The sequence below is a fragment of the Mizuhopecten yessoensis genome, unplaced genomic scaffold, assembly GCF_002113885.1.
Source record: "Mizuhopecten yessoensis strain PY_sf001 unplaced genomic scaffold, ASM211388v2 scaffold716343, whole genome shotgun sequence".
Lineage (NCBI taxonomy): Eukaryota > Metazoa > Mollusca > Bivalvia > Pectinida > Pectinidae > Mizuhopecten > Mizuhopecten yessoensis.
In genome coordinates this window covers 700233-714802 of record NW_018480069.1, presented here as the reverse complement: position 1 = coordinate 714802, position 14570 = coordinate 700233, and the positions used below count along the sequence as shown (strand labels likewise).

The window sequence follows — 14570 nt, the reverse complement described above, 5'->3', positions numbered from 1 at the left end:
TCCATATGAATACGTAATATCACCCTTCCGAAAACTTGCTAATAGGCGATCTCACAAAATAGAATTCGCAAAGAATTGTTTTCATTCATTCAATCTGACTCTGGATCATTATGACATTTTCTGCGTATGTATTTAGAATATCCCCGGGGGTAAAACCTGTGACAGAAGCTCATAATGAACTGAAAAATACAAGTAGTTGCCAATTAATAAATAATTAACTTTTCCTACTTATTCCATTTCACATTTTACACGATGCCCTCTCCATCATCACATCAGAGACACGTGCAGGCAGCTCCTATAAATAGTTACCGTGCACTGTTATGATATATAACACCAAGAACCTACATGGGCCTATATACGCTACTAAGTAGGTCTGCACTGGAGCTGGTATACATGTCCACCTCAAGCCAAACGCTGGAGCATATCAATCTGATCAAATCGCCATGGCACGAGAACTTTGACCATCCTCTTCGACCTCTTGTAAAACAAGATATAGGGAAATGTTGAACTCTTCAGTTTAGTTGATATAAGGTTATTCGAAGACAGCTGTGAGTCATTCATTACGTCATTTTGACACCGAGCTATTATCTAACTTAGGAAGGGCATCGGAAGCTGTATATCCCCAGCGAGCGGTGCAGCCATGGACTAAAGAAGGTAGGTATATGTTTCTTACTATAGGACAGCAGCCATGGACTAAAGAAGGTAGGTATATGTTACTTACTATAGTACAGCAGCCATGGACTAAAGAAGGTAGGTATATGTTATTTACTATGGTAAAGTGTACTGTCAGAACCCTCGGCAGGGCTTACAGGTCGTAACAATAGCAATGTTTACGATGGACGATGTATTAGGCAGACAGTTTTCTACTTTATCAGTATAAATTCATAGATTACAATTTAACGACTCCTGTCAGTCATGTACCTAATTTTCTTCATCTCATACAATATATTGCAAACACAAGAAAGCTTATGTATATCGTTATATCTTTGTTAGCAATTAGCAGGTTATATAACAATTCACTCTTAAAAGTAAGTATTTCATACATGTGGGAATTTCAGGTTGTGAATCTAAGTTGCGATTATTCATTTAAGCTTTAATTTGAGTGTTCTGTATTTATGGTAAAGATCAGTCAATAACAGTTTTGTATTATTGTTAAGATCATTCTTCGTATGCAAACTTTGAATGTTGTCCATACTACTTGTAGACGGAGATTACAACAGTGTTTTTGTATACTAACTTGTGGACAGCGTATTATTCTTTCACTTTTTATGGGCAACCAATCTATTAAAGGTATACGGTTTTTATATAGATGTTTTTCTCTCCAAAATTTATAATATTCCATGTTTTTTTAATTTGAAATGATTGCTCCAAAACAAGAATATCATTGTTAAATACATGTAGACTTAGATTTCAAAATCAGGCTCCGAACATTCGGAAACAACGAAGTTTCCAGAACTTTGCTAAGAGAATGCAAGTTTAATGAGCCTATAACGAATTCCGGTTGTTGTTTGGAAGTATTAAGTTTTTTTTTAAAGTGGCAGACCAGTGATGGCTTGGCACATTGCCACCAGATAGACAACACAACCCTTAATGTAGGAACTACGTAAATCCGAGCAGGTATTAGTCAGAACCATCAGGTTTGTTTACATAGTAACCGATGTTGAAACGGGATTAAGTCAGCATAGCGCAGTTAAGAAACGTGAAGAGTATATTTTGGCATTTTTACATAAATACGTAATTCTTGTGAGATATATTCATTACCTTCAGAAACGCCATAGAATGCTTAAGTTATACAAAATATATTATCAGCGTTAAAAAGATAATATTGGTTGATTAATTATGACTATGATACCACCATGAAAACCCTACGTGGATGGTGTTTATCTTTTGACATGATGTAAAGCAGAACATTATAACATGTCGATACGTGATGAGATAGCCACCCGTAGCATAAGATTATTTATTTTTTTGCAGGAGAACCAAGTACCTTAGTTGATTGGAAGATGAGTCGTCCAAAACGCCAGCCAGTAAGTCTATATACACATGTAGTCTGTGATAAATCATTAGCGTTTGCACTTGTCACTTTGCCAGTGTTTCTGTCTACATATACAATAATTATAAAACACTATATATGTCTGAAGGATACGGCTCCCAAACCTCTGTGTTACTAATTGGATTACAAAAACCTCTACAAACACTAAAAATAATGTTATCTTCACTTCTGATTTTTTCAATATTACCGCAATGAAAGAAAAACCACATGAAAAACAACATTTCTATAACATTCTCTATTTTAATAGAAAGCAGGTCATTGTGACATACATTATTCACCTATTTAGCTTATCCCTTTTCTGTACATCTGTTTGTTATGTAACGTGAGAAGGTAGTTACCCGAGGCTAACTGTAACCGTGTATCTACTGGTAGACTATCAGTCCCCGAGGCTGACTGTAACCGTGTAAATTATCCGTTAAACGTTATGATATGGTTACACTAGCACATTTCCGTTTTTTCTATAAAAATATCGGAACACAGGATATATGGATTTATATTCCTGTGCCTTGTTATACCACTACTGTGACATAAATAGAAGAAATAGCTGTATTGTGTATTAAATGAATACTTTGTTATGCTTTTGGCATTAGTTTACTAAATTATTATATAAAGTTTGCCATTGCGACTCATACCTGTAATCTACATGTATGTGTATGAAAGGGAAAACATAACCGTATAGGAAGCTACCGACACGTTCATTGATTCAATTTTAATCAATATTCAAGTATAAGCTTAACACGAATTGTTTATACAGAGGTTCCCCGACGATTGGTGCTGGGTTATCATGTTTACCGAGTGTCTTTTACTATTTGAAAATTAACTAACGAGAGTTAGATAAACGTGATAACTAATCATCACGAGTGGAGGGACCTATTTCTGCCATAACATTCGTATTTTATCTGAAAAAAACCCCTAATTTTCCCCCTTGGTGTTTATGATAAGGGAAACAATAGCCATGGAACATTACATCACAATCGAACATGACGTCGAAAAGCATTGTTTCGTGACGTCATAAATCAAAGAGTGACCGATGATAACGCGTCCAGTGTGTTACCCAGTGGGTAAACAAAAATATTTACCAACTCCTAGCAGGTTTAGCCAATGAGTCAAGAGTGAGGAAACCTACAGTGGTTGTGGGAGAAATATGTTTACAGAACTGTATCTGTATCTGTAGAACAACGTTCCTTGGATAATATTGTTTTGTTTTTGATCGAAGCAATACTCTTTCAAGGTGATATTGACATAACCGTCAGAACATCTATTATTCAATTTCTATATTCAATAACAAGGCTAAGGAGAGCGCATAAATGTTGAAAATTGTTAAAAATATATCTCAATAATGAAAATAATCATTTCAAAACATACATTTGTAGGAATTAGCCTTCTATGGTATCTTATTAACAAATTAAGTTGATATTATAGCAGGTACAGTATTTGTGAAATTTCTCACTTTAATTGTTGCACAGGTGCCGTTCGCCAAATCGTTTGAGAAGGCGGGAAAGAAATATGGATTTAACAGAGACAAAGTGAGAGGTAAGAGGTGAATGATGACGTCATAAGTTTCTTTAATTTTAACACTTTGCGTGCTTCAGATTATCTAATCACTTCTCGATTTACGGGAAATATGCCACAAAAATTTGAAAAGACAGCGAGTTGGGCATATCGCGTACGAGTTATTAAAACTTCATATTCACGAAATTGAATTAACTTTTCTATTCTCTTGCGAAATCACAATTATATTTGCCAATATTTCTTAAAACGTCATGAATTCATAAAATCAAGATCTATTCGCGAAACCAAATATTGGCAGTATAAAGAGTAAAACGTTATTAACCATTTTAGTAATAATAGATGTGGCGGCTACTTTTTTCAGCTTCAAATAATTATATATTTAATTTTAATACCTGAAGTTAAAATATAAATAGAGAAAATATGCCGTTTGATAAATATTTCCATTTTACAGAGCTACACGACACGTTTTGTGTATTTGACAAAAATGGAGACGGCATGATAACAGCAGACGAGCTTGGTACTGTCCTGTTTAAGCTTGGACAGCGACCGTCTGCAAACGTCCTAAATGGACTCATGCGCTCTGTGGACGTAGACAGTAAGTTGTTCGCTTATTAACTCATTCGCCACTGAACACACATTTGAACTGTTCCAGTTCAAAGGTTGGAATAGTTCATTATGAACTTTCAGGGGTGAATGAGTTAATGTACTGACGATAGAATACTAGCACTTCACAGGGTAATAATGGGACGAACACATTTTTTTTTTTTAGCCTTGCCTAATTCCACGTTTTATTACATGACTTTCTGTTAACCAGTTATTGTTTTTAACGATTCCACTTATATTCGTATAAAGGGTTTTAATCCAACATATAAACGAATCACCAAAACCATTTTTCTTTAAACAGCAAATCATGAAACTCCATTCGATTGTATCAAAAGCTTTGGAGAAATCCAGAAATAAGATTCAAGCATCTATATTAAAGTTTTCAGCATAATCAATTATATCTTGTATCTGTCTGATATTATAGCCTATAAATCTGTTTTTAATGTATCCATTTTGATCCGTATTTACAATTTTTTCCATAACTGGTTTTAATCTCGTGGCTAATACATATGCTGCAATTTTATAGTCAATGTTTAGTAACGATATAGGTCTCCAATTTTCTAGTTTTTGTTCATTACCTTTTTTGTATATTAATGTAATTAAACCAATTTTTTGCGAGTCGCTCATTTCGCCGTTATAGTAACCTTCATTTAGGGCGTCAAGAACCATATTCCCGATTGACTTCCAAAAGATTCTATAAAATTCCACCGTTAATCCATCATTTCCTGGACTTTTATTTAGTTTCATTTTATTTATTGCCGTGGAGCATTCCGCAATTGTCAATATACCTTCACATGAGACTTTATCATCTTCTGTTAATGAGTTTGGTATGGCTGTTGTTTCTAAATACTCATTCCAATGAGATATATCATGATTTGAGGTGTTATATAATGTCTTATAAAAATCGTGTATTTGTTTCGATATTTCATTTGCGTTTGTTACAATTCTCCCATTTTCACCTTCTAATGTTCTAATTGTTTTTTTCTGCTGTCTACTTTTTTCTAAACCTAGAAAATAGCTTGTGTTTTTTTCTCCCTTTTCTACCCAGGCTATCCGTGACCTTATTTGAGCACCTTTTGCTGACCTCACATATCTTTCCTCCAATTCCCGTTCTAATTCTTGTTGTTCAATTAGTTTTTGTTCAGTCAATGTGACATTCGATTGATTAAGAAAAGCCAGTTTCTCTTCCATAATCTTAATATCATTTCTATTTTTGCGGGCATGATTTTTGCAAAATTGTATTGTCTCTTGTTTAATTAGTACCCAAGATTTTCTTTTATTTAATTGCATGATTTCGCATTCCCGTTTTGATTGTATTATCACTTTTTCAATTAAAATTTTATATTCGTCATTATTAAATATACTACCGTTAATCTTCCAAACCCCCTTTCCTCTATTATCTCTAATTACCTTCAATTTGAGTGATATACCTTGATGGTCGGTGTATTTAATTTGGGCCGGCCTTATATCTACGCTCTGAACTGTATTAATTATATCTTTTTCTATCAGAAAATAATCAATCCTACTTGCTTCCCCATATCTGTTACGTCTCCATGTATATTGGATTTTTTTTTATTACGTTATCTCCAAATATCAACTAAATTTAGAGATTTCTTTTTGTATTTGTTACTCTATATGTCCTTTTAAGGATCCTGTTTTGTACACTTGTTTTTCTATCAATCTTTTCGTGTACCTCGTTAAAATCGCCACCGACTATAATAGATCCAGCTTTATGGTTTGTTATTTGTTTCTGTATATTTTTAAAGAACACATTTCTATTTTGTTCACAATTTAGTGCATATACATTAACAATTGTATACACATCATTTTCAATTTCAATGTTGAGTATAATAAATCTACCATTCTCATCAATTACCTTCTTTTGTACATCGATATTCAATTTATTGTTCCATATAACCGAACCGGCCCTGCTTTTAATGTCACCAAAACTTGATATAGCTTTAGCAAAATTGTGTATTTCTTTGTTAATTACATCAACCAAATCTTCTGTAAAGTGTGTCTCCTGTAGAAATGCTATATCAAATTTCTGATTTTTAAGCCATTCAAATACTCTGAATCGTTTCGATTTGTTTCGAAGACCCCGAGTATTCAATGACAAAACATGTATAGTATAAGGGATACCAATCATAATTGTATACATTTGTCATTATACCATCACAACACAAATGGTTACATGCAATAATTAGATAAAAGCACTCAGCTCCATTGTACAAAACTGGAGTATTTGTATCATTATACAACAATAACAAATATAGTTATACGTATTTCTTATACATGTTTATCAAAATGCAAACAATATATACGGCATAGATCCCGTATATGGCGTTGGTTTATATATATTTTAGCTAAATTCCCGACAAAAACACAACAAACTTGTTAGGACGCGATGTAGCGGAAAGTACAAAATATACTAATATAAAATAATCGACAATACTATATCTAAGTGTATAATAAGGCATTTGTGATACTGCATTGTTAGTTGTAAATTATATCGCCATATTTCGCTTTGTATGGTTAATATCAGAGCAAGAGTTTCAATATTTTGTTTCACAGGAAGCGGAAGTATAGATTTTGAGGAATTCTTGGAGATTTTTACCCGGAAGTTGTCGATTGACCCTGAAAAGGAATTACATGAGGTGTTTGAAGTGTTTGATAACGACAAGGACGGGGGCATATGTCCGGATGAGCTTTATACAGTGCTGCAAAAACTAGGCGAGAGTATCACCAGAGTAAGTAGTTAGGTCCCTTGATTATTCTTTGGTACCTCCGTTAGGAATGCAAACAAAAAGTACCCGATAAGAAATAATGCTGGAAGCAAGGCTTTAACTATTACTTGTCTGACTAACATTCCAACTACGACTTCCTGCCCCTCAAATCACTTACAAATTGCTCTTCGTCTGTCCTGTTGGCTTTCAAGAAGACTATTTTCTTATATTTTTCTTTCGCAGGATGAAGCCGAAGCCATGATAAAGGAGGCGGACAATGACATGGATGGCAAGGTTGATTATAGAGGTAACTATTCACCTGTTACATATAATGTATATAGAAACTTCATTAAATGATGAGCAATCAGAGGAAATGTTAATATTCATAACTATTCTATCTTATTCTATTCGATAGTATGTCCATAAGATACAAAGTAATACCATTAACGTAACGCACAACGCGAGATGTATGACCCATTAACTAGCAAAAAGATGTCCAAACACTTAAGAGGCACTTCGTAAATGACAATTCAAAATAATGATTTCATCATTCGGTTCATAATGAAAGTTTGAAAAAGACTTTCAAGATGACTGCCATGGTTGAAATATTTGATTTGAAATCTGGCCCAAAGTAACAAAAAATGTGTAAGACTATCCACAAAGTTTCAGCGAAATTGGTTTATTTGAATATGCGTTTATATAAATAGGATGTTCAAAATCGGCTGCCAAAATGGCCATATACTGGACTTAAAGTCCAATCACTCATTAGTGATACACTTATAACATATTTAGAGTAATTACGAATAGTAAACAACCAACTTTTACGAAAAGTCTAGAGTCCAACTTATTCATTACAAATATTATTCAGTTAAACTTCAATTGAGAATATCTTACCCCCTTTGTTACAAAAAAATATACAGCCCTATTTCTTTAGTGCAAAATGTATCATCCCATCTCCGTTATTAGAAATATATAAAGAATTCGTGTTTCTCTAACATCTTCTGACTGATGTTGATTTTTCGCTAATTGGTAGATAAGTGGTTACTGATTTAATTAAAAGTAGAAAATGTCTTTTGCCTAGAAGTTTGTCATGTTCGAGATATAATTATAAGTACTACATGTTTTTTCTTTTCTTCTTCAGAATTTAAAGCGATCCTAAACGTGAGATAGATATTAAGTGACAAGCAGCGGGGCAACATGTGTAGCCGTCTTTTTCAGAGACCGTTCCATAATATTTGATTAATGTGGTAGGAGCGAAAACAATAATAAATAATAAAATCTTAAATTAATTTTTTAATTTTTCAAATTAATTTGCTATGTACTGTCATTGCTGTACTATGCTGACTCATCAGTTTGCTTATATTTTATAACTACATGATTGATGCTGATATATACTTTTAATATATTCTTTATACTTTTGTACTTGTTCTATTCATTAATGTTTGTTCTATATAATATGATTTACTCAATTTGAACACCTCATTTCCTATCATTTGTTAGCATTATACACATCGGAGGCATTTTTGAGACAATTTCCTTTGAATCTGTTTTCAAGATAAAAAATCAAAACCTTTTTTGTTTCATTTTATATATTTAATACATGAAATTGAAAGCATATATATGTGTACTAATGGAATAAAAATATACATTGATGTTCCAAATCATTGTTTTTGTTGACTTTGTTTTCAAACCAAGATTGAATACTAATAATGAAACATGTGATGCTCTCAAATATACATTAAAATGAAAATATCCACAATCTACAAACAACCACCTACAATCTACACCACATAAAGTAGAAGTCTAAAATATGAACAGCCGTCTGGAATTTGGTTCAATTGTCATATTCGAAGGGCCATATCTAAACAGTATCTGCTGATATGTGAAAATGTAAACATTGTTGAAACTAAGTTCAATACAGTAACGTGAATATCATCTTCACCGCCACAAATAGAATCCGTGAAGTTTCAACTTCAAATAAAACAAAAACAAAAACACCAATTCGCCTATTCCATATACAGAACATTTGTTTTAAGTTTGGAGTCAATCGCTTCAGCCGTTCTTGAGATGAAATTCAACACGTCTTTTAGTTATCAAAGGCAAGGGTAGCCATCTATGAATTCAAGATGGAACTGAAAGTAACATCACTTGGTCAGGACATCATTAGGTAGTTTTGTTTTAAGGTTGGTACTAATCATTGCAGTAGTAGAAAATGTCTGAACCAATAAGAGGCTAAGGCGGCCATCTTGGATTTTCCGTTCGGCTTTAAAAGTAACAACATCTGTACCGAATACGAGTGTATCGCTGCAGACGTTATTGAGAAAAAACGAAAATGTTTCGGCCAATCAGATGTCATGGTGGCTATCTTCAATTTTCAGAACACGCCAAAAGTAATAACAACACTTTGTAACAAGCTTAAACGGAACATTTGAAGAGTTTAAAATTTAAAAAAAAAAAGTTTGATATATTCTTTAAACAGTCACATTGCTCCGCCCAAACAGGGTTCCTTTTATCCAATAACGTTAGCATATATAGAAAGCAACGCACATATATAACATCTGATTTTGTGTAGAACATCTTTGTAGAGTCATAAAAAACCGTAGCTTACTACGATATCCATGTAATTATCTCGGTCCCACAGGTACCATTTCCGGGAAAGGACCACATGGACAGAACTCGATGTCGTTGTAGCCAAATGCGCAAGGTCCCACGAATTCCAAAGCGCGAGGCGTCCTGAGCATGGGATGAGATGGAAGTGTAAGTACGCTAACTCTCTGGCCGTATTGGACATTCTCTGTGGGAATAGGTTCCCCCGTGTCAGTGTCCACAACAGTAATGAGGTCCGGGACACATGTTACTATCGCCATATCATCTTTCTGACTCGATCGAGCGCCAATTCGCACGATCAGATTTTCATTCTGAAACTCAATCAGGCCCTCTTTGTCGGAGAAGTTGTCTATTCCGTCTATCCTGATAAATCCTTTATTGAAACCCCCAGCGGTGTCCCTGCAGACATCAATGATCTTACCGATGATGTTCAAAAACCCATTGGTTTCCATTCGTATTGCATCTGTCGGGGAAGTGTTTTCGCGGCGACTCAATAGGACGGCCCTGCCTAATCTCCAGGCGTGACTGATAGAGTAGTGGATCAGTTTATCAAAATCATCCGCCACTTGAATACTGCAGATCGTCACCCCAGCGCTACAGCCCATGTCCACCACGGTCTTACGAAAGTGGTTTTCAAGTATTTTAGCTGTATCGACTTTTAGAACCACATCCGTGCGTCCTTTGCAGTCGGCAAGCGTTGATGGAAATGGTCTCTTGCCATATATAACAGGACAATACATTTGCAACTCCGGGAACGCTCGTCCCATACCGTCAGCATCCAAGACTGGAATTCCTAGCTCTGCAGATACCAGTAAAGGTTCTATACAGTTTAGTCCCCCGATTTCAGCTGATACCAAGGCAACTATCTCCTTGTCACCGAGAGTCGTGCTGGAGGACGTCGAAGGTTCGGATGGTTGATAGTTCCGTATGTATGTTATACCATCGTCGGACTCAACTGTATGATTGTGTTCGGAAGGTAATTCTCCGTCGCGATAACCATCTTTGTACAGTTGTTGAAGACACGAGAGTGATTTGGCTGGTTCTCCACTTAACAGTTTCTCCGAGGCTATCAATGGGGCTCCCATAAAAGCAACAGGGACAACAATGCTGTTTGCTGACTTCTGTTTTGATCGATATTTTGACAGCAATTTTTCTTTAGTAATGACACGAATGACCTTTCCTTCTTTTATTGCCATCTTAGCCGTAAGTCTCCCCAGGTAGGGACTCCCGCCGCCACCACACCCCAGAATTCCCGCACCAAGTCCGATACATTCCACATCCCATAAAGATAAAATCCATTCACCGGTTGCTGGGTCGATTTCTGGATCAGAAACTATCTCGCTAGTGTTTTCAGTACCGATCATTTCTCCAGTTGTAGTTGAAGTCTGTTTATTTTGCAGTGGTTCTTTGTCAGTGACGATTGATGTTGGCATCGAAAATGTGTAGATGATGTTATCGGCCGAGCGTTCCGTGTTCAATTCACCGACAACTTTTATCTGCATTCGTGTAGCGTTTCCGGGAAGATAAGATAATGGGATCTCACTTTTCCCTACGAGCTCGATACTTTCACGATTTGCACCCGCATCTACAGCAAACTCAACCGCGATAGATCTGGCTTCTGCTAATGCCTTTTCTCGTGCTATCACGTGGAATGACTTCCTAATTTCTTGTTCAGCTTCCTCGATTTGTTCCTTTGAAGCAGTAGCGTTTAGTTCACTTCTTTGTATTTCTATGGCATTAGATAGCTCTTGTTGATCACTGAAGTCCGACAGGTTGTATACTCTATCGACAGACCCAGACACTTGACTCAGAGCGGCACCGACAGCATTTGCTACATCAGAATGACCTGGTTTTATGACCTCGTTAGCACCTTTCAGACAGTGGCTGTTGTCAAGCAGTATTGTTCCCCCTCCGACCAAAATCACAGGCAAGTCGGCAGCAGATATTTTCATCTGGTCTACTGCTTCCTCAACCATTTCACGAATTTTATCAATTATCGGAGCTGGTTCAATGTGAGAAACGTTTTCTGGCGATCCGATATGACAGTGTTTGGCTGCCACTGCCACGTCTGTTGCTGTCAATCTTCTGCCCGCCATATCGACCTCCGTCCCGAAAGCTAAAGCCTCATTGTTCAAATTATATCCTGCACTCCTCGGACCGACACTTATCGGATCAACGGACACGTACGAACCACCTCCTAGACCAATACTCCTAATGTCTGGCATCCGGAAGTTAGTCCGGATCCCGCCGACCGTTGTTTCTGAAGATGCTTCTCGCGGAAATCCATTCTGTAATATACCAACATCCGTGGTAGTACCACCGATATCAATAACGATGCCGTTTTTCACACCAGACAAGAATGCTGCTCCTCTCATGCTATTTGTAGGCCCGGACGCAAAGGTTCGGACGGGCTGGCTTCGAGCGATTTTCTCGGTAACGATTGTACCGTCATTTTGTGTGAGATAAAACGGACAGTTCAATCCAAGGTCACTTATGGCTGCTTTTAAACCTTCTATAGTCTCCTCACTTAAAGGTTTAAGACATTCGTTTAGGATGGATGCATTTTCTCTTTCCAACAAGCCGATTTGCCCGATTTCACTTGACAGCGTAACGCTTATGGTAGGGTGGACATCCTGTATCATTTGTTTCACGATCTCCTCTTGTTTACTTCTTACTGGCGAAAACACTCCGCAAACGACGATATTGTTAATTCGGTTTCTCACACATACTTCAACACACTCTCCAATCTCTGACTTTGACACTTCGGATATCACTTTCCCGTCAAACTCGTATCCACCATTCACCATGAACACACCGCCATCAATACAACCCCTCAGCTCGTCGTCAAAATCACTGAAAGGAGGAACGGATCGTGACGCTGCGCCGCAAAGACGGATGACTGCAACTCTCGCGAGATTTTTCCTTTGTACTAGAGCGTTAACAAAATGAGTAGTTCCTATGTTCAGTTGAGTAATATTGAGAGGGTTGTTATCGGACGGTAGAGCATCCAGAATAGATCTTGCTACGGCGCGTTTTATACCCGTGGTAACGTCACTGGTTGTCGAGCTTTTAGCAGACGACACAACTTTCGGTAGGCCAGTGTTGACTTGGACAAGTACTGCGTCAGTGTTTGTGCCTCCTACGTCTACTCCGATCACTACCTTTCTCTCACAGGCGGCCATTTTGTTGTACGGTTGTTTGAAAGTCAATGTCTTCCGGGCCCAACCTCGTCACTAAGTACAGACTATCTTTCATTGATACTATGTACGTATATATCTTACCGAGGTCTCTCTGCAAACACTTAGATTGTATGTCACGGACCAGTGTTCACGTCTTGTGAGTTGTAGCGTCAGGGGAGTCAAACAGTAGACTGCATGGTTCCCGGCCTACCCATAATGCTCTGCACGGTAGGCATGGAAACCAGGTGACAGAGACGAATCTAGGTCAAAACGGCCGCAGTGTAAAAACGGCCCTACTGTAAAAACGGCCCTAGTTGAAACGGCCCTACTTTTTAACCGTGATATACAATTTATTTTTAGTGAAGTTAAATAGAGGGTGTCAGCCCACAATGACAAGTGCGTGTAGTTATTATTTACATACTTTTACCCAGTCGTTCAATGTAATAAAATATCAAAATCCGAATTTTCTGGTATAATAGTTGAACTTGACGATAAGAATACCCATGTTAATTCCGTGAACCTTTCACTTCTTAATATTGATACTTAATCTTCCCACAAACCTAGATTCAAAAAATATAAACATAACATAAAAAAACACATTTTAAGGATGTAACACCACTGAGAAGTCAAAATATTCCTGTATTAAACCTTTTTTCATAAAGGTAATATTTCAAAACGAGTTTGATTTCATAGTTGGATTTTTTTCCCGAAATAGAACAAATAAATATGTTCTGGACTGGAAATCGACTTTTTCGTGTTATTGTTATCATGGTAACTTTAGTTATTTCTCTGTAGGGGTCGAGCCGCCGGTGCCTTGTTAGATACACTTTTTAGGTTTATTTGTCCATAATTCAACTATTTCATTTTGATCTTAACATTTGTTACACATAAGCATTATTAATAATCTTCAAAGCGACAACGTGACTGTTATCAAAGTAAAGCCCGAATGTGTTTCTTATATAACACCAGTCAATAATGTACATAATATTTCATTGATAATACGTGATGTTTAAAAGTGGCACCCAAACATTTATTACAAACAGCATATTCATGAGGACAATTGAAATGTTCTTTTTTGTGTACTCATGTGTAATTCAGGTTAAAAGGATTCATCATGTGGTCATAACGCAATTTACAGTACAACATACATGTATAAACAAACTTAGTTTTGCGTAACGCTCGACATACAATGTACATATATATGTAAATGCGATAGAGTTATACAGGTTACGTACGTACAAAATATACCTTGTATGTGAGTTAGGTGCATTATTATGTAAACATCACTTCGAAGAATCTTCAGACCGTCAAAACATCATTTCAGCGCTTATTAGTTCTTAAATGTTTTACAGATCGAAGGAGAATGCGGTCAAACCTATGGTTACCTTTATAATTGCATTGTTGGATCGTAATTTCTTGTGAACGAACAAAAGCTGTTTTGTTTTTAGCTAAGGAAACCGTAGTTTAAAGGATTTTCCTCCTTCTGTATTTATAAGTGACAAAGAAGGAATGGGAAATCATCTGACTTATTGGTGAGCCAACGTGTGAGGATGTAAGCGTGGCACACAGCTGTCGTATACTATCTACCGATACATTTAAATTTGTTTCTGAATTTGAAATTATGGGGTTTAATCTAATGTTATCTGATGCACATAAAGAACTCCAGTATACAATTAATTTTCAATACGGCACCCGTCCCCCTACAGACATTAGATCTGAGGTAAATATTTATGCTAAGAGCAGTAAGTGGGATACCTCGAAAAGGGAACAAATGTAAGTGCATTAAATTTCGAATCAAATGTTGTTTTAAAAGACATAAATAACCAGTTAAATCAGCTGGCTGGTAATGAAATTAAGCATAAAATACAAAAAGAAACGTTTATTAGAACT

At 36.4% G+C, this 14570-nt stretch overlaps 2 protein-coding genes across 5 annotated transcripts; one reads left to right on the top strand and one right to left on the bottom strand.

Moving 5' to 3' along the window:
- Window positions 1–322: 322 nt before the first annotated feature.
- On the top strand, window positions 323–8417 carry LOC110443386 (neo-calmodulin-like). Of its 4 annotated transcripts, XM_021487570.1 has the most exons (8): window positions 323–654; window positions 1536–1617; window positions 1975–2027; window positions 3520–3586; window positions 4017–4160; window positions 6743–6918; window positions 7138–7201; window positions 8036–8414. In XM_021487570.1, the coding sequence occupies exons 3-8, from the start codon at window positions 2004–2006 to the stop codon at window positions 8062–8064; spliced, it is 504 nt and encodes a 167-aa protein (XP_021343245.1). In that variant the 5' UTR covers window positions 323–654; window positions 1536–1617; window positions 1975–2003; the 3' UTR covers window positions 8065–8414. The 4 variants fall into 4 exon arrangements, with proteins under 4 accessions (XP_021343245.1, XP_021343244.1, XP_021343242.1 ...); XM_021487569.1 differs by lacking the exon at window positions 1536–1617 and having other exon boundaries at window positions 8036–8413; XM_021487567.1 differs by lacking the exons at window positions 323–654; window positions 1536–1617 and adding an exon at window positions 696–750 and having other exon boundaries at window positions 8036–8417.
- Window positions 8418–8524: 107 nt separating this feature from the next.
- On the bottom strand, window positions 8525–12885 carry LOC110443383. Its single transcript, XM_021487566.1, has one exon. The coding sequence runs from the start codon at window positions 12681–12683 to the stop codon at window positions 9519–9521; it is 3165 nt and encodes a 1054-aa protein (XP_021343241.1). The 5' UTR covers window positions 12684–12885; the 3' UTR covers window positions 8525–9518.
- Between the last annotated feature and the right edge of the window lie 1685 nt (window positions 12886–14570).